General features: G+C 32.8%; 2 protein-coding genes across 2 annotated transcripts; one reads left to right on the top strand and one right to left on the bottom strand.

Moving 5' to 3' along the window:
• Positions 1-4731: 4731 nt before the first annotated feature.
• Positions 4732-13499, bottom strand: LOC144836260 (coiled-coil domain-containing protein 157-like). The gene is made up of 13 exons (XM_078691514.1): positions 13392-13499; positions 12284-12429; positions 11835-11947; positions 11392-11572; positions 10212-10944; positions 9778-9968; positions 8701-8877; positions 7913-8084; positions 7282-7409; positions 6516-6634; positions 5931-6013; positions 5503-5631; positions 4732-4938 (listed from the first exon to the last, which is right to left on the bottom strand). The coding sequence occupies exons 2-13, from the start codon at positions 12416-12418 to the stop codon at positions 4781-4783; spliced, it is 2319 nt and encodes a 772-aa protein (XP_078547640.1). The 5' UTR covers positions 12419-12429; positions 13392-13499; the 3' UTR covers positions 4732-4780.
• Positions 13500-13588: 89 nt separating this feature from the next.
• LOC144836257 (equilibrative nucleobase transporter 1-like) lies at positions 13589-22033 on the top strand. The gene is made up of 10 exons (XM_078691511.1): positions 13589-13636; positions 14183-14517; positions 14889-15012; positions 15453-15545; positions 15679-15880; positions 16371-16568; positions 18844-18957; positions 19455-19647; positions 20659-20782; positions 20978-22033. The coding sequence occupies exons 2-10, from the start codon at positions 14189-14191 to the stop codon at positions 21131-21133; spliced, it is 1533 nt and encodes a 510-aa protein (XP_078547637.1). The 5' UTR covers positions 13589-13636; positions 14183-14188; the 3' UTR covers positions 21134-22033.
• The last annotated feature ends 520 nt before the right edge of the window (positions 22034-22553 follow it).

Raw genomic sequence — 22553 nt, 5'->3', positions numbered from 1 at the left:
AAACAAGCATTAGGAAATAAAATGGAAACGTACACAAGTTTAAAAATCAACCACTCTCACTCCTTGACTGTCTTAATGGAAACGAGGATGCTGACACAATAAATGCATGGTAATTTTATTTCTTTATTCGAATTCACAAAATAACACAACATATAAAATACAAAGAATGAATTCAGGGTAACACAAAAAAGTAACCAAAGGTCCAACTTATTTCCATTGTGGCCCGTAAGGATAAAAACACCATAAGAATAAGCATTTACAATAAACACATGTAGTAACAATATAAATATAAATAGTAACAATATAAATAAAATTGATTGATTAATATTTATAAAATATATAAAAACTAAGTATGTGAATTAGAAATTAGATATTCAAATGATAATAATATGTATAAACCCTTTGTTTAATACCTACCACAAATAAATACCGATACATGCTCAAATAGATAAATGCTTATTGTATAGTATACATCAAAGTTCATGTTTATTAGGTCAAAGGTCAATAACTTTACTTTCATTTCATTTTCTAAATATTTCCTACTGCAAAATTTAAACCATCATTTTGTTTTATAAAGTAGAGGTCATTGTTTTTTTAAATAATATTTTTAGAACCAACGGTACTTTTTCTTTAAAGTAATATATTTCATTTAAATACATTTCTCGAAGTAAAACAGTTAATCAAAAGCTAACCTTAACTAAATTGATTTTCTAAAACATCATATATACCAATATGGGCTAGTTAGTTATTAATTAATGCCAAAATAATAGAATTATTTAAATTCACCTATTGATAGAATAGAAAGTATTTACATAATGGTATGGATCTAGATACACAAGCATAATAGAAAAGCGCATTTCAAAGAATTACTGGTAATGAATCTATTCATTGTATATAATGTTTAATCTTAGATAAATTAAAATATTAGACACTCCATTTATTTACTGTCTGTAATTCGTCTAAGCAAATATTTAATGCAGAATAATATAGAATAGTACAATACATCATAAATTCAAATAAATTCACCTATTGATAGAATAGAAAGTATTTACATAATGGTATGGATCTAGATACACAAGCATAATAGAAAAGCGCATTTCAAAGAATTACTAGTAATGAATCTATTCATTGTATATAATGTTTAATCTTAGATAAATTAAAATATTAGACACTCCATTTATTTACTGTCTGTAATTCGTCTAAGCAAATATTTAATTCAGAATAATGTAGAATAGTACAATACATCATGATGACTTTTGAAATATTACTATCATTTAATACACACGTTCGCGCCAAACATATAGTGGGGAACCTAATGTAATTCCGTGAGATTTTAATGCTCAAGTTGAGTTCTTGGCAGTTTTGAAATCATTAGGACTAGCAGAATTCATTGCAACTGGGGGCCAATTTTTCCCGACCCTATTTTGGCTGCCATCTTGGATTTCAAAATGGCCCCCATTTTTTACTCAAAACTGATAGTAGCTTCTATTTTAAACCATGTTTAAAAAAAATACAAAGAATGAATTCAGGGTAACACAAAAAAGTAACCCAAAGGTCGAACTTATTTCCATTGTGGCCCTTAAGGATAAAAACACCATAAGAATAAGCATTTACAATAAACACATGTAGTAACAATATAAATATAAATAGTAACAATATAAATAAAATTGATTGATTAATATTTATAAAATATATTAAAACTAAGTATGTGAATTAGAAATTAGATATTCAAATGATAACTAGAATTTAATTCGTCACTTTGACGAATTATAGGTGATCATTTTTATAAATTTATTGACATTAATATTTTTTAAACATGCACGTATGTTAACATACGATCGGAAAATGTTGATGTATGCCATCCTATTATACGCTTATAGTGCTTAGTTGTGCCTATTATATGTCATATCACATTATGTACAGTATACTGTATATCTATATACAGTGTAGCATTGGTGAAATTACGGACACACATCATGTTCTAAGTTTTTTGCACTGATGACATTATCAAAATAAACTTGTGGATACCAATATCGAAAGATAATGAATTGAGCAATAAAATATAACAATTAGAAGAAAATTTGGCACGTAGAAGCGCGGTGCGCGCTCTTCAAAATGTGTATAACTTTGACGAAAGAGATGAAAAAACTACTTTTTAACTTCAACTGGCCATATGGTAACTTCATAACATTCGATAGGCTTAATTTTTATATGCATTCATATCTAAATTTCACCAGCTCTCATAATAAGTTATAAACATCAAGGTCAACTTTAATTCAGAAGAGCTGTAAGGTATTCAACTATACGTTGTAGGTGAAATTACGTAACCCCCGTTATTCAAATTTTAAGATGTGATGACGTCATCGAAATGAAAATATTGGCAACTCATGAGTAACATAATTGGTTGAGGTAGAATATATTAAAAATTTAAAAAAAATCGAGCACAGATAAGCGAGTTATGCTCTGTTGAATATGGTGGTCTATGACAAAATGGGAAAAAACCCTATTTTAAAAATTCATGTGGCCAAATGATGACGTCATACCATTTTGTACGTCTAATAGGTATATACATTTATATCTACAACTCATTAACTTCCATAATAAGTTAAAACAAATGGGGGTCATCTTCCATTCTGAAGAGTTATATTCATTTTAAAAAGGTCTTATTTTTTACCATTTTTAGCACTTTTGTACAATTAATGTGCGCATTTTGTCATTTTTAACGTGCTCGTATAGCACTATTTTAAGTCAGAATGGACTCAAAATCGGTGAATGTACTAAAAATTGTGAGTAGAATATGATTTATACATCACATTTTATTTTTTACGCTTTCTAAGATTCGCGTGCGCAAAAACGTGTTTTTGCGCAGTAATTTTTTGAAACACGCAAATGGCCTAATTCATGCCTAAATTGATCAAAACTTAATTTTGAGCTTTTTAAATTTTTAACACGTGATTTCACGCTTATGACCTTGAAACGCGCAAGTTCTTATTTGCTAATATTTTTACCCTTGACCTGAAGTTTACGTGTAGTGAATTTCATTAATATGTGATAATGAATTATGGAGATATGATTGATAATGTGATTTCACAAAATGGCGTATAAATGACGTCACGGTTGAGTGATCACGCTGAAAAGCTTATTAGGATTAAGTTACAGTATTTGAAAGATATTGTGAAATTTTTGTGAACATTGACATTTTACTTTTTGAGATAATTGACACACAAAATCTGTACAGAAAGAAATAAAGCGGAATAAGATTTCATACAATAACAATAGGTGATCATTTTATTCTAAATGATCACCTAATAATATGTATAAACCCTTTGTTTAATACCTACCACAAATAATTACCGATACATGCTCAAATAGATAAATGCTTATTGTATACATCAAAGTTCATGTTTATTAGGTCAAAGGTCAATAACTTTACTTCCGGTCATTTTCTAACAAAATGTTGCATTACAATAAATATAAATATGTATGGTCTCAGCAATTTGAGACCATTTTTAAATTTCAATGAGCAGCCGTTTTTTAGATACAATGCAAGTCAAGGTCAAAGGTCAATAGTGCAGAAAAATAGCATTTCCTATTACATTTCGTCAAAATGTTCCATTACAATAAATATAAATATATACGCTCCGAGTATTTTGATACCAATGTCTTGTTGATAGACCAAAGGGATATGGAGATAGGGCCAATTGGGCGCCATTTTGTTCTTGGGACTGTTACCATGGTTACGGGATCGTGAACATTTGTTGCCTAGCATTTTTGGTATCCTAGCACCATATTAAAGAAGTGAAATCTCACTTTGGGCATTAAAATCCTACGGAAATACACGAGGACCCTGACTATAAAATGCATACATTATATACGTTTTTAATGGCGGCCATCTTGAAATTCAATATGGCTGCCATATGCTATTATTATAAATTGTACCATTGGACTGATTTATCATAATATTGTAAGATTTATCACACAAATTATGTTCGTACGTGGTTTAAAATAGGAGCTACTATCAGTTTTGAGTAAAAAATGGGGGCCGTTTTGAAATCCAAGATGGCGGCCAAAATAGGGTCGGGAAAAATTGGCCCCCAGTTGCAATAAATTCTGCTAGTCTTAAGGATTCCAAAACTGCCAAGAACTCAACTTGAGCATTAAAATCTCACGGAACTGATTTTTGGAACATTAGGTTCCCCACTACTATAACTGTTCATTAATAATTATCGTCTATATATTATATTCTTGCATATTGATTGGTAAATTACGTATCATGTGTCATTCGGCATTAGCTCTACCCAACGATAAGCGATATCGAATAGTGATAATTAATGCACGTTCAGCTCTTTTTAAACATTTTTTTAACATTTTGCCACACTACGTTTGACTGATCCCCGTTCGAAAATCAAGCTGTAGAAGTGCGGGACGTCTATAACTACTGTACTTCGCATTTAAAGTTTGAGCGCTCTTTTGGCCTAGCTTCCCGGCCTAGCATTTGTCAATAATTTATGATAGATACATTTATTGTGTGTTATAAAACAAATAATGAATGCTTTGAGTTCGTTGAATGGAGAGAATATTACATTCAATTTAAAAAAAAAAACAACCTATGAAGTATTTTCACTATCCAACTCATAAACATTTGTTATTTGTATATGATACTGTCCTGTCCTAAAAAGGTTTTTATTAACCTCTTTCGAGGTTGTACGGTATGCATTTTGAGCCAAAAGAATAAACCAAGAAGCAAGAAAAAGGTCAAACTTCATGAAACAGTGCACCACTATTCATAACAATATGACTTATGTATCTCAAGATCTTGTTCTGTTGTGTACATCTTATCACAAGTATTGCAAATATAAGTGGGTGATGCAATGTAATCAGAGTCTGATGAAGGTGCTGGTGTCTTCCAGCCAATTTTGGGGTTACGTGGTGGATTATCTAAGAAAACAAAAGGAAAGAATAAATAAATACATATTTTTTTTAAATTAACAAATTAATTTAATATCACTATATTAAAAAGTATATAATTCTTTTAAAAATAAATTAATAGAATTCTAAAAAAAACTATTTTTGGGTTAACAAATAAAGAATATAAATATATTACAGTACACTGTAATACAAAGAAATTAATAAGATCAAAATCATCATAAAGTACAATAAAAAGATGTCAATACTGTCCGTGGCCTATGGTAACATTATTTCAATTAATTTAAAACTTCAAAATGCAGGACTCCAAATTATGGAGCTTTCTAACACCTGGACCTTCTAACACCAACTTAAGTTGATGGTTGTTGAGTCATGTGATACAATTTGACCAATCTTAGATCTACAGTATTTGACTACCTAAGATGAGTTTTCCAGATCTAGAAAATTCAGGTACTGTATATCTGAGATATGAGTTTTCTAAACAATATAACCACCTGTATAATTTGACCTGTAACAACATTTATTTGACCTTTTAAATAAAGAATATCTGTACTATACAGTTAAAAGTCTACTTACCATAAGAATCTCCAGCTGACTTGATGCTACCAGATGCTTTCAGTTTCCTGTAAGCTCCTAGACTTCCATTACCAGATCCTATTAACCTTTCAGACTGAACATTGTTTACTGGTATTTTTTTCTTTTCAGCTGTATAAAAAATAATTAATTTTGTGACAATCTATGACTACGCCCTATGTATATTGTATCACTGTAGAATCCGAAAACACTGAAGAGAAGAATCAACCGAGGAAGTGCACCTCAAATCTCTGCATGCGCACAATGAATAAATGTCATGTTCCTGTTTGTAAAATTATTAAGCTGAAAAGGTCTGTCTTTATGGTTCGTTTTACTCTAATAATAAGTTGTACGAATTCCTTAAAGTTATCATACTAATCATTTAGAAAAAAAACACTTTTGTTTAGTAAGCATAATAAGTGTTTATTTACCCGTTTTTCTTGTTCCGCCATGTGATGGTGGTCTTGGAAGATTAGAGCCACTATTTCTATCATGTCTGTCTACTGGAGGACTTCTAAACAATGCAGAACAAGAAATTAATTAACAATTTCTGTGCTTTTAAATGTAAAGAACAGACCTTTCTGGTAAAAATAGATAGTTGACAGAGGTGTAGGCTGGTTGGGGAGACTTCTACTTGGTGTAAAGAGCTACAGAAAAAAAGTCCCTAAAAATCCGACCTTGCAAAGAGGTCATTTGAGGTCATACTAGGTCAAATTTTAGATAAGGTCAGAACCCAAATTTAACTGCCAACACCATTTTTTTAAATAATTTTTATAATACAGCCTGTGATAATCTCCTGAATATCTAAATGTATAGTGTTACAATAGCATGAGTAATGAAGCAAAATCAAATACCGGTAATTAATCAAATACAGTATGGGGTTTACATGTATACAAATAATTCATTACATTTTACACTTCTACTAAGTCCCAATAATCACAGAAAAAAGTCCCAACAAATTTGACCTCACAAAAGGGTCATTTGAGGTCATAATGTAAATTATAGCCTTAACTTACTTATATGTATACAAATCTCTGTTATCTGTTATACGATGGTTAGAAGCATTCTGATTGGACATTTGCTGATTTCCTGTAGACTGTTGCCAGAGTGGTACAGCTGGTCCAACCAGTGTTCTCTGGAAAGAAATATATACATTTTATTAGTACAAGAATTGAGACCTTGATATGCCACATGATCATGAACACACAGCATTCGTCAAAGCAAAAAAAAAAAAAATAACAGTTGCCTAAACTGCTCCAAAACGCTATGCATGCTTATTTGGTGGAAATATGTGTATCTGTGATAGAATTAGGCGCTATTTAAATCCGTTATGCTTGATTATTATTAGTGAATGATGTAGGAAGGCTTTCTACTTGTGTATTCATTCAACTAACAATTAGCCAGAGAATTTGAAATTAAAGTATGAATGAATTTAGATGATTGTTGTTGTTTTGTACTTGTCGACAGAAAAGTATTGACCGACACAACACATTTCATTTCATTTCACCCTGTATATTTATATATATATATATATATTTATTTATCGTTTCAAATTAATTAATTAAAATTTCAGTATATCACCGGGCGGTTTAGAATTAATGTTCTTTGCCTGTTGTGTTTATATATTTATTTTTTATATCTTTGTTAATTTTGTGTTTTTATAGTTTATTTTGTATTTACTGTTTGTTTGAGGGTCCCTAATGATCAGCTGATGCTGGATGGACCACCCTCATAAAATATTGTTGAAATAAAATAAATAAATAAAATATCACCTACACTTACCTTGGCAGTTGTTTGCTGGCCTTCTTCAAACAGCTTGTTTATGCCATCTCTCAGCATGTTGTTTGTTTCCTCCAACACTTCAATTCGAACATTGTTTGCTTGCATCTGTCTTGACATTGTATCAGAATCTTCAATAACAAATTTAAAAACAAACAGTTAAATAAAAAACACAACTTCTACAGACAACAATACAAGCAGTGAGTTGGTTGTTGTTTAATAAAGCTTTGAAAGCTTGCTACATTAGTACCATTACCACAGTGGCATTTACTTGGATAATAGTCAAGCCACACAACACACAATAACAACCACCACCACAACATCAACCACAACAACAACCACGTACACACCAATAACAACCACAGCAACAACCACGTCACTGTCAGGAGGGCTGGTATACATAGTAGTCAACTATTTCTATCTTTAAACTTGTTACCAACACTTTTCCATTACCATTGACAGGTCATTGACATGGCTGCCCTGCATAGTCATCCTCTTCTAGTACCTTACTATTAAGCATCAGGCTTTTGACTACACTTCTTTATTACCTATACTATGGCAGGCCAATGCTGGCCTGTGTGGTCACTCTTCTAGTACCCTACTACAGCACCAGGCTTTTCAACTTTGTACCTACCTCTGGGCCTGGTCATTTTCAGACCTGTTGGCTGGTCTGGGTATTGGCAGATCATCCTCATCTTGTCCTCAGTTTCATTGAGCTGATCTTCTAGAGCAATGATCATCTTCTGAAGATCCTGAATTGAGTTCATCAGAAAATCCTTTTCAGTTTTCAATGCAGTTCCTGAATCCTTTGAAAAATAAAAAAAAATCAATAAGTAGGTTTGTTCCAAGTACAATACAAGGTATTTAATTTTTTTTTATATGGCTTCATCATCCTTGATTGGATGTAGACCTCCCCATTAACCAATCCTTTATGTTCTGTGCTGTCCTAGCCCAGGTTCTGGCATATGTTTTTGTATATTCCTTTGTTTCTTGTAGCACTTTTTTACCCATTTCCCATATTTTTATTTTTTATTTTAACATGATTTCTTTGTGAAATTCCCTTATTATTCTGTTTTCAATTTTGTCGCTTAGTGTGATACTAAACACTTGTCTTTTCATTGCTCTTTGTGAAGTAACAACTATTTGTTCTAGCTGTTCTAACCAGAATAGTAATTAGGATATATAATTTTACTAAATACTCCAGTGGTTGAGGTTCAAACAACCACCTACCGTGTCTTTAATGGGTTCATTTTAATGCACATAGACAGATACCCATGGTACCAATGTGATCTAAAGGCATATATCAGGATGAGAGCACATTGGTCAAGAACTAGATGCTTCTGATGAGTCTAAATTGATTCCCTACCATTGTGTCATCTCTCTCCTACTCTCTATTCAGACTAATGAATGAATATGTTCTACCTTCTCTTGCTTTAACTCTTCTTTCAATGCTTTCAGTTCTTTCTGTGTTGATGTCAACGTATCAAAGGCCTTTTCATTTTCTTCTTCCATTTCATCCACCTTCTCTTTCAACTCTTCACATTCTTCATTAAGTTCATCGACTCGTTGTAACAGAGCATCATGTTTCACTTGTAAACCCTTACATAACACAAAAGGTTAATTAAAACAATTTAAAAGGAATAGGATGAGATTTTATGGTGGGAGGGAGTGGTGGGATTTCAACAAGTGAGCATATTATTTTATATTATTGATACACTCAACTTGGTGAGTGACTGAGTAGTGGGCACAACATCAAACTGGTGAATATTTTGGTTCCTCTTCAAGGTGGCTCACTTTTTGAGCTGTGATTGTGTAGAAGGACTTTCAACATAGTATGGCTCTTTGATACATCATGTTGTCCAAATAATGAGTGTAATTGACCGATTCATTTAATAAACAACGGCACACATTATTCACTTCTGAGCATGCACACTATGCAAGAATGCATTGCTTTGATTTTTGGCAATGCCATGTTTATATACAATCAATGGAAAAGACTTCAACACAGATTTAGACTTCGATGACGACTTAAAAATGAATAACGATGAACCACAGATAATATGTATGCTATTTAAAAACAACACGGATGATCGCTTACAATTAAAAGAGCTGTAATAATTGGCAACACTAAACTAAAGGGTTTCAGGTAGCTCGATATGGGGAGCACGTACCAAAGGCGGCGACTGCTGTCTAAGCAGTGTTTGCCAGCCGCTACTCTTATTTATAGGTCCATGGTTTAACATATTGTTCCAAAAGTACCCATCTTTTTAAGAGTGTGTGTGTGTCTGCATGTTTTACAGAATTAATCATTATGATGAACAAGTTCCCTAAATATACAATCTTTGATGGAGTGTATAATGTACATTATAAAATTAATAAGTTCTGCAGGTAGACCAGATCCAGAACCATGACTGCAATTGTACATGCATTTAAAGATGACATTTATTTTGTTAATGACCTTCTTTTATAATCGGCTTAGAAAAACTGTTGGTAATGTACCTGACTATGTTTTTGTATACTTCTATTCTTGGCCTGTTCTTTTGTTAGAACCCTGGCCTTTTCATCTAATTCAGTCAGGGTTGTTTTAAGCTCATTGTTGATGTCTTTCAAACTGGTTTCAAGTTCTTCTATTTGTCCTCTGGCAATTAGATTGTCATCCAAATCATTTGTTAATTTTGCATTCCGTTGTTCTGTAAATGATAACACTGTATGTAATAACCCAATGTTCAACCAAGGCTATGTTGGATAGCCTTTTTTATACTCTGTATAATATGAAAAATAGAATGTTCAAATAGTGTAGGCTGCATGGAAGGCCATAAAAAAGCTTTAGGCTGGGTGGAAAAATTTTAAGGCCACCTACCTTGATCCAGCACAATATCTATGCTACTGATACAGTAATAATGCCTGGAATGTAATGTAATCATTTCACTTACCTAGGTCTTTCACAGAATCAACATGGTTTTGCACTTCCTTTCTCAAGATTGTGATTTGTGCTTCAAGATGTTTCTTTTTATCATTAAGTTCTTCATTATTTCTTTCTATTACTGATAATGTTGATGAATGTTTTTGGTCAATTTCTTTCAACTTTGCGGCATGTGTCTTCAGCTGCTGTTCCCTTTGCGTCTTTTCTTTCTTTAGTTCTTTTTCATTCTTTGCCAGACTTTCTTTTAAATGCAGACATTCATCTTTTGATTTTCCAAGATCTGATGTCAGAGGATCAATTTGGTTCATCAGGTTATCCAGATGTTGATTGATCCTTTCCAAGTCTTTAGTCTGTTCATTTGACCATCTGGCGAGGTCTGCAGCTGTCAGTGTGGCATCGATCTCACTGTTCATATGCTTATGAATGGCACTGGTGATTCCTTGAGAAACACAAACTCCGGCAATCATTTTACTAACCTCTTTCAGACTCAATTGCACTTTGGCACAGGCTTCACATGGTACAAATGCAGTCTCAAGAGTTTGGGATGAGACTGTACGTGTGTCTTTAGATATTTCATCTTTTACTAATCCTGACGAACCAACCAAAAGATCTTGTTCTTTTCCTGAGTGTTGAGCATTAAAAACCATTGAAGCAGAAAGATTTCTTGGCCCATTGCCAGGCTTACACTGTAAGTCTCTGTTTATTGATTCCAATTTCTGTATTGTACGACTTTTACTTCTGTTCTGTAAATTGAATGAAAAGATGAATGAATGAGAAACATTTATTTAGAAAAAAAAAGGTATACAATATGCGAGAGCCTGGTTGACATTCAGATGTTAGGCATGGTGATGGAAATGTATTAACATAACAAAAGAAGTTATTTTCAACGGGAAAGGTCTAAAAACAAATCAGGTAACATTATTTGTAAACAAGCAAATGTCGATGGTGTTTTCCCGAATGATCGTACAAAAAAAATGGTACTGGGGGTTGATCAACTAACGTTCATGTTCCCAACTAATCATCCATTCATAGAAGTAGGTCTACTGATGAAGAAGTCAATCTGTGGCAAGTAGAATATTTTATAGTATCAGTACTTCTATGAACGCTAGTTGATCATATCCAGTACGGTTCTGATATACGATTATTCAGGAAAACACCTCACAATGTCTGCACTGAACAACCAAACTAACCTCTGATTGACATTGCTGTACTGCTGAATAGAGTTGCACCATTTTGTTCCAGAACTTTTTAACAACTAGGCCAATGGACATTTGGTTTCCCAGTCCATCACCACGGGTAACAGGTCTGCCAGACAGTAGTTGCTGTAGCTGCTCTACATAGCGTGTGAAACTCTGCAGTAGAAGCACCATCCTGGAATGGAAAATAGTAACTACTGGTTTTTTTCAGGATTCTTTGTCTGCTGGCTACAGTAGGTATAGGATTGGACAAACAATTGTCATGAGTAATAGGCCTATTTACCAGAACTTTCGCTGATGGTGTTTGAAAAAGGCACTTTTTCAGGAAAAAGGGTGGTTCTTTCCAATCCAACAAATCCCTGGTTGTGGCCTTGCGGTAAATGGTCTTTAATTGGAGGTCTTTAATCAGAGAGGTTGATATATGTTTGTTACTGTACCTGTCAATGACTAGCTCAAATGAAACAATGTGTGACACTTGGCTATGTTCTTCATCATCACTGGTGTATTTAAACTCATCTAATAACTCAGAAATATCAAGATCACAGGAGATCTGAAAATAAATATATAATTGTATATAAAACAGTATAATATAAAAATGGAATTGTCAATCGTCACTCTTATCTAGTAGCTTAGTGGTTAACATTCTTCACTCAATCATTAGTGGTTTCAGCTTTATAGGTATGAGATGCTCTGTTGGACAAAATTCTTTTTTTTATGAATATTAGGCTGAATCGCTGTCTCGAACTAACTCTAGTAGAGGTGTTCTATTATGATCTATGGTAACGTGCTGCTTGTATTCAAAATTGATACAAATTGATAACTGTGAGCAAGCATAAACAAATTCTGTACAGTACAGGTTTGACATGTCATTCTGGAACTTACATACCTTGTCTGGGAATTTCCATGAAGGGTAACGTACAGGGCCAACTCTTGAGAACACATCATTGATGGCACTTTGTAAATCTTGAGTATCATTCCCTAAACTATCTAAACAATACTTGGAACCTAGAAGATGTGCCATTCTCTTTTTACCTAAACACAAAAAGTATGTTATACTTAATCATCAAATCAATTTCTAATTCTAAGATTTCTTGTCATAAATATATGCATAAAAGGGGTGATAGGTTACGCCTACACACAGAAATTATTTTTGTCACCACCATCTTTCCGCCTTATACACTATGGTGTTTTTTTCTATTGATTTTGAGCGGTGACAACATTTTTCTAATTTTTTTCAGTCATACAGTTATGTAGGCTAATCATTTTACAGTAATTTTTTTCTCATATGACTCTCTGTTCAGGAGGTACAATTTTTTAATTAACATGGTTTTCACGCTCGGCTGGTCACGACTGTTTGTCATCTCTGATGAAGATGGCTTCTGTAGCACGAAAATCATCTGTTTAACCGTCACGTACATTATCAATAACATTTTATTTGTATTGACAGTGACAAAATATATTGGAATTGAACGTGATTTTCACCAAAATATGCGTTAAATATATCTAAAGTATATGGATTAAATTACAGTTTTTAGCCCTCTAAAAATGTTGCTTTTTGGCGTTCCATAGATTAGAAACAAAAAAATGAAAAGATTTATTTTTATTATGTGATTTTTCTTCATAAAGTAGCCCTATACTAGGCCTAGAGGCTAGGCCTACCATAATTCTACTAGGCCTAGAGGCTAGGCCTACCATAATTCTACGGTACGGTGGTATTCAGGATAAAGATTTCGAGTTAAAATACAAATCTGGTGCGAAAGGGAACTAGCCTAGCGCCGCCTAGGCCTAGGCTACCAGTACTAGGCCCTAGGCCTAGGTAGCTACCTAGTAGCCTCTCTAGGCTAGCCTAATTAGCCTAGGCCTAGTCTCTAGCTAGTAGAGGCCTACTAGCCTAGGCTAAAGGCCTTTAGCTAGCCTAGGCCTATATGCTAGGATCTAGGCCTAAACGTAATTCTCAGATTCTTATCTACCTCACATATTCAAATCATATTTACCAAAAACGGAATCAGTTATGCCTGTGGCTATGCTTTCAATTTGAATGAGTATTTACAACCTAAAAAAGTAGCATATAGGCCTAGGCTATACGGCGTCGCATCGCTTAGCAATGGAATGCTATTTCCGGTGTGTAAAAAAATAAATAATCGTCTAGCGCCCTCATGCGCCCATAATTAATATATAAGCTCTTTGGCCTCTCAAAACAAAACGGGAATGCAATAATAAGATAACGCACGTTTTATAGGTAAAATAAAAGTATAAAATACAGTCTTACTCTTAGTTATATAGCTCTCATCGCCTAATATTTATCTATTATTCTTCTCGATGCGATTGACAGTTAGACTTATTCTTTAGCTAGCTTGACTGGTTGTGTGGCAAAAGCCTTGAAAAGGGCCAGTATCTAGAGATAGTGGAGGTCGGCCTACTGCTAGCTACTACCTAACTAGCATAGGCCTAGTCTGGACCACAAGAATGTCACTTTATACCGGATATTTACACGTAGCCGTAGGCCTAGTACTAACTACACTAGTAGTATACTATCCTGTAGCAGTTTAGTTGGTGTATCTATTAAATTATTGTTCCACCGTCATCCAATTTTATTTATTTTTTTTTTTTTGCAAAATGTTTGTTCTGTTAAAAAAAAGTCAAATATAAAATTAAAAGTAGAAAGTATAGGCCTAGGCCTAGTAGTACTCTGTGGTGTAAGTGAAAATCACAATAACATATATAAAATAATTCTCTGTTGACACGGAATCTAATTATGAATCATGTATTGTCTAATTTCTTACAGCTCACAATGCTGAACCTCAGTGCAAGAGTCCGGAAGAAAGTAACACTGTTCTGTAGTCTGAGTGAATGTCTCATCTTCGGAGGACCTACATTTGGCTGGGCATCGTTGGTTTACGTTCTCCGAGACAGGGGGTACTTTAGTGAATTGTGTGCCAATGAAACAGTAAATTTAACTGATTTTAATCAGGATGATGAATACTATCCAACGTGTGCAGAACAAGATGCGCTTCTACAACTTGTTTTCATCATTGGAGCGTTTGGCGTTAATTCATCGTCGCTCTTTTTTGGTCCTGTATATGATAAATATGGGTCGCGACTAACAAGACTTATAGGCAGGTAGGGCCCTATTATGGTGATCTAATGATCTGACCTGTTACGTTAAATGTGAATTTTAACAAAATAAACTTAAAAATAATAAAATGAACATATTAAAATTATCAAACTAACCTTATATAAGATAAAATAATTATATAATTATAAAGTGAACAGATTAAACTTATAAAATGAACAAAGTAAACATTAAACTTATAAATTAAAATGAACAAATTAAACTAATAAAATAACATAATTAAACTTATAAAATGAACAAATTGATTGAACTATGACAAATAAATGGAATTTTGGCGGCCAATATTAAAAAAAACCCAAAGTTGTTGTTTTGTACAGTAATTTTCCACCTCACACTATGTTGAATTAATTTTTTTCAGTTTATTCATCTTGTCAGCTTGTCTGTTGTTTGCTTTTAGTAGTCAATCAACAGCATATCTAATGTTTCCAGCGTTGCATCTTCTAGCAAGTGGTGGTATTCTCATACTCATCACAAGTTTTCAGGTAACATCCCCTCCCCCAATTGGTCAGCACCATATTACCATACTGACCAGGTATAAGTCCACCCTCAATGCCCAGTTTGGGGATGGGATACAAAAAAAAAGGCCAACCTATTTAAAGAAACACATTTTCGTTAATGAGACTGCTACAGTGCACTTTTTTCATACGTACATACTCTCGCAATTAATGGAGAAGGGCTAGTGTTGGTTTATCCAGGTAAGCTAGGCACGAAATAGGCTAAGAATAAAAATCATTTTTGTTATATATTTTGAATAACAACATTTCAACAATTACATGCTTTATGGTTTATGTATTTAACTCTGTGTTTTATTTATGTTGAATAATGTTGTTAATTGTTATTTTAAGTAACTGTATAATTAAGCTGGTTCAATTTTGGAATTTTTAAATTCTTTAATTTCCATTTTATCGCTGTTATATTCAAGGTTGGTAATTTATTTGGAAACTATCGCTCAACAGTCGTAACACTTCATAGTGGTGCTTTTGGATCATCTGCCATCATAATGCTTTTTATTAAGGTAATAACTTATTATTATTAACAATTAAATTATATTTCATTCCATCATACTTAACTCATAATATTGAGAATTATAAAATGAAATTGTCATCAACATAAATAAGTAAAACTGTTAATTTTCTTACATTTTCTAGATTGTATACAGTGCAGGAGTTTCTATGATGTCATGTTTTTTGTTCTTAGGGGGAGTAGCACTTCTTTTTAGTTTGAACACCTTTCTGCTTCTACCGAAATATAACATTCCTTGGCCATTACCTGATAATTGGGGAACGCCAGTTAAGGCATCTGGACATATTCAAATGGAAGAACAACAAGTATTAGAACCAATAAACATTGGTAAGTAATCACATTTCTATTACAATTTAGAGCTAAATGTACATTAGAAAATTACAACGAAAGAAAAGAATTGCAACAAATTGCACAATGAGAACAATTTACATTTGCAATAACGTTTATAAAGAATTTACAAAATGATTTCATTATGTGTTCTTATAAGCACTCGTTGCTCAATATTTCTAAGCACTTCACATTATTACCCCAGTAATTTTTGGGATCAAGCACATACATATATATAGAAACATACTCCCATAATGCAGCTAGTAATCAGCGCAAAGGTGTGTGTTGATCTAACCAGGTACCCATTTATACACCTGGGTAGAGAGAGGCAAACGTAAGTAAAGTGTCTTAAAGGATACAAGCAACCCGATGAGAGTTGGATTCAAACTGCATTATCTCAATATCAGTAATCCACCGGCCTACACACTGTGCCAGACACCCTGACATACACATTATAAATAAGCTAAAGTTTTTTTTTTTGTCTTGTTAGATTCTATAAAAAGTTGTAATACAGTACAAACTATATCCTGGCAAGACGTTGAGTACCCAACACTTATTAGCTGCTTTAAGTCGGTTATGTTTGTATTATTTTTATCCTGGTTTGCAATACTGCAACTTGTTCATCTATTTTACATTGGAACGTTCAATCCTCGTTTTCAACTACTAACTGGTGATGATCAAGATTCAAGTAAGTGCTTACAAATCCAGGTACTGTACCTAAGTATACATTCCAAAGTTTTTAATAAGAAATCCAGGTACCTAAATAAACGTTCCAAGGTTTTTAATAAGAAATCCAGGTACCTAAATAAACAGTCCAAGGTTTTTAATAAGAAATCCAGTGGCCGTATTCACCAATCTCACTTAGGCTAAGGGAAATACTTACCCTTAAAATTTAAGAATTCCCTTAACAAAGGGAAACACTTAAGGGGTATTCACAAATGAGTTAAGGGATTCACTTACCTAAGGAAAACACTTAATTTAAGGGTAAAACTTAAGGGTAAAAATAATCATAAATATTCATGAGTTGTCCCATTGTCCAATCACAGAGGATTTAATTCCCCTATGGTCCAATCACTTTCCTCTCTAAAACTAATTTGCATATTTAAAAAAAGAGTAAGGAGATTGGGGAAGGGGGACGGGGAGAAAGTGTGTGGACGTGACGATGATCAATAAAAAGAAAATGGCAGTCAAAACAAAAACAAGTAAATGAATAGACCTAGACTAATTTGTATGAGGATCAAGAAAAATAGGTCTAGCCTAGATGCTACTAACAAACCAACATTCTGTGCAGGCTTAAACCTGTCTGTTTCGAGGAATATGCATCCTAGGCTGGTTACTTGGCAGACCAACAGGGGGCCTAGCATCTCTACCTAGCCTACTAGACTGGGGGATAATTTCTATTACAACGAAATGAGAAGCCATCTTCCACGAAAATAATGGCAGTCAAAATAAAAACAAATAAATGAATATAGGCCTAGACTAATTTGTATGGTGAGGATCAGCAAAAAAGGTCTAGATGCTACTCAAATCAAACCAAACATGAATCCCTAGGCTAGGCTGGTTACTGGGCACACCAACAGGGGGCCTAGCATCTCTACCTAGCCTATACTGGGGCTGTCTACAAGTAGGCATAGTACTCGCACATACAGAATCGTCAGCACAACCAAGGTACTGAATAGTTAAGGGAACTTTTAAGGGACCTCTGAGGTCCCTTAAAAGTTAAGGGGAAAATAGACCAAGTTAAGGGTTTCCCTTAACCTTAAACCCTTTGTGAATACCACTTAAGTGAAACCCTTAATATTTTCTTGATTTAAAGCCCCATTCCCTACGTTTTTTAGATCTAATTTAAGATCACAAACTATATTTAATGTAAAAATAATACTATATGGTCCTATTGCGATAACTTTTTTCGTCTTTAAACGGTTAAAAATGTGAAAAATAAGTCGATTCTAATAATTATAGCGGCCCGCTATAAATCCCAAAATGCATTGCGCGCGGATTGATATTTTTGTTTTTCACCTGTAATTCGCCCACTTTTCGATCGATCGTGAGGCCAAAACAAATGGAAGACTCCTAACTTTTCAGCGAAAATACCGGGTTTTCCCCAATTTGTATCAACGGAGTCTGGCAAAAATAGAAAGACAATTAATGCAGCAACTATACAACATCAGGCTAGGTATATAGCTCGCGTACGATGTTCGTACGTTACCGATGTTTACCAGCTAGGCCTACAAAACTAAGCCTAGCTAGGCTAGGCCTAAGACCGTCCATGAGAGGTCGATCGCCGCGAGCTACTTAGGTAGTGCATTGTTTCTCACTTTTTATCATAATTTACCATAAAACGTACATTTAAGACAAGAAATGACATGGTTTAATGTTTTTAAAGTGATATATATGTATTATTTTCCAAAAAACGTCCAAAATTGCAGGGAAGGGGTCTTTAAGGGAAATTCTTAGGATTTAAGGGAAATATCTCACTTAAGTGTGATTGGTGAATACGGCCACAGGTACCTAAATAAAGATTCCAAGGCTTTAAATAAGAAATCCAGGTACCTAAATAAACATTCCAAGGTTTTTAATAATAAATCCAGGTACCTAAATAAACATTCCAAGTTTTTGAATAAGAAATCCAGGTACCTAAATAGACATTCTAAGGTTCTGATTAAGAAATCTAGGTATCTACAGTAAATAAACATTCCAAGGTTTTGAATAGTTACCTAAATAAACAATCCAAGATTTTGAAAATTCTAGGAAGAAATATAAGGTCCTGAATAAGAAATCAAGGGTCTTGAAAAAAAAGCATAGTGTCCTAAATATTTATATTACAAAGTCATCAATTATACTTTCAGGGTTCAGAATAAGCAATTATTATTGATAAACCCTGAATATTAAGTTTAGTGTTCGTACATTTAGGTTTCTTTTTTACAAACACTACATTGTGTTATCAATAACTATTGTTTCAGTCAGTATGTATACAACAAGTTTCACTACCATTCAGGCAACTGGTGTGTTGTTTGCTCCACTTTGTGGACTTGTGATTGATAGAAACAAAAAGAAATTCACAAAGGAGAGAAGAGGTTGGTTAATTTTGAAATATCAAATGTAAAGTAGACTTTTAATATTAACTCTCTGTCTACACTATCAAACTAGTTTGAAAAAAAGTGTGGTGTACCAAAATATGGTAGTATGACGTCATCATGTCCATATATGGGCACATCACATTTTTTGTCACATAAATGTTTGATAGTGTAGTCAAAGCTTAATACAGCCATCGCATAATTTTCATTTACTGATTGCTCTTTGTTAGCTGCAAATTAGCCATTCATAATCTTGCAGCTAATACATCCACACATTGTCAACTTCACACACATATTCAGCTCATTTCTTTTATTTCCATCACTTCGCATTTGTTCTTTAAGTTTGGTTCCCACTTAAACGCAATGCAAATACAACTAATGTGTAATCACGATGCGATCCTTGTGTTGCATCCTAGTGTGAATCAAGCTGTAGCTTTGCAACTACAAATCACACATGCAAGCTCCTGTATAATATAATTTTTCAATTTAAATTTTAGGATCAGAGAATCGAACTTCTCTCGATGATCTACAAGACTGTATTTTAGCAATTGTACTGACGAACCTCATTACAGCCGCATTCAGCATCGGCATGCTGATACCTATATTACAAGTTCAGTTCATCACTTTCTTCCTTCAAGTTATGGGACGTGCATTTCTTTATGGAATATTGGCTGCATTTGTTGCAACAACGTAAGCTATGAACGACATAGATGTCTTAATTATATTCACAAATAGGAGCCTGGGACACTACAGAAATTTGTTAAATTCCCTTTTATGTACACCTTTTCAATACACTGTTGTTTTGTCTATCCTCTTTGGTCTGCAATCAAACTTTAGTGTGTATTGTTCTAATCTGCAGCCAAAATCCAGGTACTGCTTTTTTAATAGTCTAGTCTCCCACCTAGGTTTTGATTCAAAACAGAAACAGTGGAATATATTGAATAGATTGGAATGTTGAATGGAAAGACTATTTTATTTGTTGAATGGAAAGACTATTTTATTTGTTGAATGGAAAGACTATTTTATTTGTTGAATTTGAAAGACTATTTTATTTGTTGAATTTGAAAGACTATTTTATTTCTTGAGTGGAAAGGCTATTTTATTTGTTGAGTGGAAAGACTATTTTATTTGTTGAATGGAAAGACTATTTTATTTGTTGAATGGAAAGACTATTTTTTTTGTTGAATGGAAAGACTATTTTATTTCTTGAATGGAAAGACTATTTTATTTGTTGAGTGGAAAGACTATTTTATTTGTTGAATGGAAAGACTATTTTATTTGTTGAATTTGAAAGACTATTTTATTTGTTGAATGGAAAGGCTATTTTATTTGTTGAGTGGAAAGACTATTTTATTTGTTGAATGGAAAGACTATTTTATTTGTTGAATGGAAAGACTATTTTATTTGTTGAATGGAAAGACTATTTTATTTGTTGAATGTAAAGACTATTTTATTTGTTGAAAGGAAAGACTATTTTATTTGTTGAAGAATGAAAAGACTATTTTATTTGTTAAAGAATGAAAAGACTATTGCACTTTTTGAAAGCCATTTTAACTCATAAAGATTAGAAAACCTTCAAAGGTAACAAAAATATGGTCAAGGTCAACGGTTATTTTAAAGTATTAAAAACAAACTTGTATCTCAAACTGTTCATTGTTATAGTTTATTTGTAACTAAAATGAATTGTTTTTTCCCCAACAGGTTTCCTGCTCGATATTTTGGTTCTGTATATGGGGTGAACTCTATTGTTGCAGCCTGTGTAGCTCTTCTACAATTTCCACTTTTTAAATTAGTTCAAGAATATTTTAATAATAATGCATTATTTGTAAGTTATTTTCTATTTTACAAACAAAATAATTTTTGTTTTTCTTTTCCAAACAGTACTACAAATGTAATTAACTTCAGATACAAGTTGCAACCAGGCTTAATCAGTCTAAAAGCAAATTAATGTCCTCATTTTTACAAAATATTTAAATTATTCATATATATTCATTAATCCATTGTTTTCTTTTTGTTTTAGGTAGATCTGTTTCTACTCATCTTAAATCTGTGTACTCTTTCTCAACCACTTTATGTTTACTATTTCGTATCCAAGAGAAAACATGCTTCCATGGTAACAGAAGACCAAGCAACCTTTTTTGAGAGTGAAGAAGATTCTAGAGTGAAAGAGATTTGATAACCTCTGTTTTTTTGTTTATTTTCCTGCTTTTAACCTATGACTTTTTGTGTGAGCATGGTCATGTCATAGTTCAAAAGTCAATTTAGGTTAAGAAACTCATTACTGTCTTTTTTAGTTTGTAATAGAGTTGATAGTGTCTGTTTATTTGTAGGCTTTTTTTTCTAATTTTAACCTATGTTTTTTTTTTGTGAAAATGTTCATGTCATAGTTCAAAGGTCAATGTACGTTAAGCAAGTTGTACTTATTAATAGTATTGTAACTATAACTCTCAGGGAATAAGGGTGTACTTTAGCTTTTTTATACTAAACAAATATAATAATATTCATATGATAATGGTTTTGTTACTACAATGTATATGCGTAGGTCAAAGGTCGTCTCAAATCATATTTTTAAGTTATTTTTATTCCAAAATGTTCTAAAGGTTGAGTTGAATAGTTATTATTGTTATATAATATAAATACAAATCTATAATTTTGAATAGTTTTATTAATAGTCTATACTTTTAACATTTGGTGATTTAAAATATTTATTTAAATACTATGTTTGATAATTTTAATACAAAAATAAAAGATTAGTGTAAAAATTGTATACACTAGTATTCAATAGTAAATGTATTATATATTAATAGAAATAGTACTATTATAAATTGATAAATGTTTTGAAAGCTTTATTTCACATACAAATTTGATTATTTGGGGAGGGTGGTGGTGGAGGGAGTGGCTAATATAGTTATGTACTAATTTACAGTATTATATAACAGTTACTTTCAGTTCTTACATATTATTGTATGAATATATTTTCGTATGGGTAAAGTGCTTAATAAACAAAACAGATTTTTTAAATTAACATAACATTGTATTTCAAAAATTCTATGTTTTAAATATAATATTGTCTTATTTGTGGACATTTTAATTGTATATATAAAGGGCATACATATATTATGATTCAGTCTAATCGGTTTTAGCGGCGTCTGTTCTCGTTTATTTGTGCATTTTGTACAGTAAGCCTACATTCACATCGTTTCACGAAACGGAAGACGGCGCCTTTCAATTCTTTCTCATCTTACGTTTCGTTCACGAAACTACAAGTATGAATGTAGAATTTGGAACATTAAACCTCAAACAAAATGTAGGCAATTGCAGCATGGGCTGATCCATGTAGAAATGTATTACTTAAATTATTAAACTGTCAAGGAATAAGTTAATTATTGCACTGCACAAAATGGACGCGCTGTAGACCGGTCTAACATTTCCCGTGGACTGGTAACATCTGATCCATGTAGAAATAAATTACTTACATTATTACTTGGCAAACTTAAGATTAGTACTTGATTTGTTGTTTTTTTTGTTTGTTAGAACGATTGCGCCTACAATTTTCAAGGTATAATTCTGAATTTAGATAGGTACAGTATATATAG

The sequence above is a fragment of the Antedon bifida genome, chromosome 2 (genome assembly GCF_963402885.1).
Source record: "Antedon bifida chromosome 2, ecAntBifi1.1, whole genome shotgun sequence".
NCBI lineage: Eukaryota > Metazoa > Echinodermata > Crinoidea > Comatulida > Antedonidae > Antedon > Antedon bifida.
This window is presented reverse-complemented; position numbering and strand designations above follow the sequence as displayed.

Excerpts from the sequence above, each read along its gene's own strand:
- LOC144836260 (XM_078691514.1), bottom strand. The coding sequence starts at position 12,418 with ATGGCACATCTTCTAGGTTCCAAGTATTGTTTAGATAGTTTAGGGAAT. Across the intron at positions 11,948-12,283 it reads CATGGAAATTCCCAGACAAG|ATCTCCTGTGATCTTGATAT; the intron begins GTATGTAAGTTC and ends ATTTATTTTCAG. Across the intron at positions 11,573-11,834 it reads TTTGAGCTAGTCATTGACAG|GATGGTGCTTCTACTGCAGA; the intron begins GTACAGTAACAA and ends TTTCCATTCCAG.
- LOC144836257 (XM_078691511.1), top strand. The coding sequence starts at position 14,189 with ATGCTGAACCTCAGTGCAAGAGTCCGGAAGAAAGTAACACTGTTCTGT. Across the intron at positions 15,546-15,678 it reads TCATAATGCTTTTTATTAAG|ATTGTATACAGTGCAGGAGT; the intron begins GTAATAACTTAT and ends TACATTTTCTAG. Across the intron at positions 18,958-19,454 it reads ATTCACAAAGGAGAGAAGAG|GATCAGAGAATCGAACTTCT; the intron begins GTTGGTTAATTT and ends TTTAAATTTTAG.